Source organism: Fonticula alba (genome assembly GCF_000388065.1).
Source record: "Fonticula alba strain ATCC 38817 unplaced genomic scaffold supercont2.12, whole genome shotgun sequence".
Classification (NCBI taxonomy): domain Eukaryota; order Rotosphaerida; family Fonticulaceae; genus Fonticula; species Fonticula alba.
Genome location: NW_009242982.1, coordinates 716990 through 718508, shown reverse-complemented (window position 1 = coordinate 718508; position 1519 = coordinate 716990). Strand labels below are relative to the sequence as shown.

Sequence of the window (1519 nt, the reverse complement as noted above, 5' to 3'; positions counted from 1 at the left end):
GTGTGCGGGTGTGCGGGTGTGCGGGTGTGCGGGTGTGCGGGTGTGCGGGTGTGCGGGTGTGCGGGTGTGCGGGTGTGCGTGCTCGCGCGCGCGCGTGCCGGTACTGGAGGAAGAGGGCTCTTCGTCATCGCCCTGGGCCCTTTCGGAACAACCCGGGGGCCCCTGGCCGGAGGACCGGGGGCAGGGGGGGCCGGACACATGTGCGTCCCGGGCCACGTCTCCGCTCGCCTCTTGGTGGCCGGCGCCCGCGGTTGGGCCCCGCATCGCCCCGCCGGCAGGTGTCTGAATGCGTTGGTTTCTGGGCGTCACCTGGCTCGGGGCCCCAGGTGTCTGGGGGGGGATACGCGCGCACAAATGCCTCGGGCGATGTGCGCAGACTCCCGGCCGTCCTTGCGCGGACCGTCCTCCAGGGCGGCCGGAGGGGGAGGGAAGGGCGCACGCGTCAGCGCCCTCCTGGCCAGGGCACATCCGAACACGCGCCGGTCGGGGAGGCGAGCCAGGGGGGGGGGGGGCGGGGGGGGGGGGGGGGGGGGGGGTGCAAGGGAGGGCAGGTGCGACGCGATGGAGTCTGGCTGCTGCTTTTCGCCTCGTGCTGGTGCGGCGGCGGCGGCGGCCGTCCCTCTGACATCCCGCCTTTTGGGCCACCCACCTCGCGCGGGTAGCCCAGCTACCCTAGAAATCAGCCCGCCGCCGCCTCACCCCTCGTTTCGCGTGCTATTTGCTGGTTCGTCAACCACTCTAGCGTCCCCCCACCCTCCTCCTCGCTGCCGATTGTCTTTTCCTCCCTCTCCTCCTGTCTCTCTCGCGCCCCTCTCGGCCCTGGTGGTGTGTGGTGCACGCGCGCTTCCCCACATCCAACAGGCCATCCCCACGGTGTGGCCTACGGGCGCGGTGGCAGTGGCATGCATTTGACGGCGAACGGCGGCCAGGCAGTCAACTACCAGGCCCCCGGAGCCGCCGGGTACCAGCTTACCTGCCGATCGTTCCTGGTGGCCCTCCTGCTGGCCGTGGTGATGATGTTCTGCACGGCCTTCCTCAGTGTGGAGGTGTACCAGCGCCTGCGCGCGCCGCAGCCAACCAACTTCGCCGTCCTTGACGAGTACAGCCGGTGCGTATAATCGGATTGGCATCTGCCGTTTGTCGGGGGGGGGGGGGGAGGGGGGAGGGCACACGCGCGACACACAACTGCCCTCCTCCTCCCCCTCCTCCTTTTCTGGGCTCCGGTGTGCAGCCACGCGAGCACAGATGGTCTCCCCTTGCACAGGACAGGAGACACGGACACGATGTGTATCTATACGCGATGTTCCCGGGCCCCCTCTACTCCTACTCTCTCTGTCTCTCTCTCTCTCTCTCTTTGCCGCACACCCACACTCACACATTGTACCCATGTGTACACAGGCTCCTGAATGAGAAAACCGAGGCCGAGCTGCTTCTCTGGCACATCGGGTATCTACAACAGGGCCGCGCCGATGTCAAGGTTGATGTTCAGGTATGCATGTCGCTTTCCTCCGTTTCCCCC

At 67.9% G+C, this 1519-nt stretch overlaps 1 protein-coding gene across 1 annotated transcript in view; it reads left to right on the top strand.

The window, feature by feature from the left end:
* Positions 1-902: 902 nt before the first annotated feature.
* The window catches only part of H696_05680 (hypothetical protein), a gene marked incomplete at both ends in the record, with an annotated part of 7343 nt that continues 6726 nt past the window's right edge, over positions 903-1519 (top strand). The window contains 2 exons of the mRNA XM_009499499.1: positions 903-1108; positions 1399-1489. Of these exons, the coding sequence (XP_009497774.1) occupies positions 903-1108; positions 1399-1489 (297 nt within the window). The remainder of the gene's footprint in view (positions 1109-1398; positions 1490-1519) is intronic.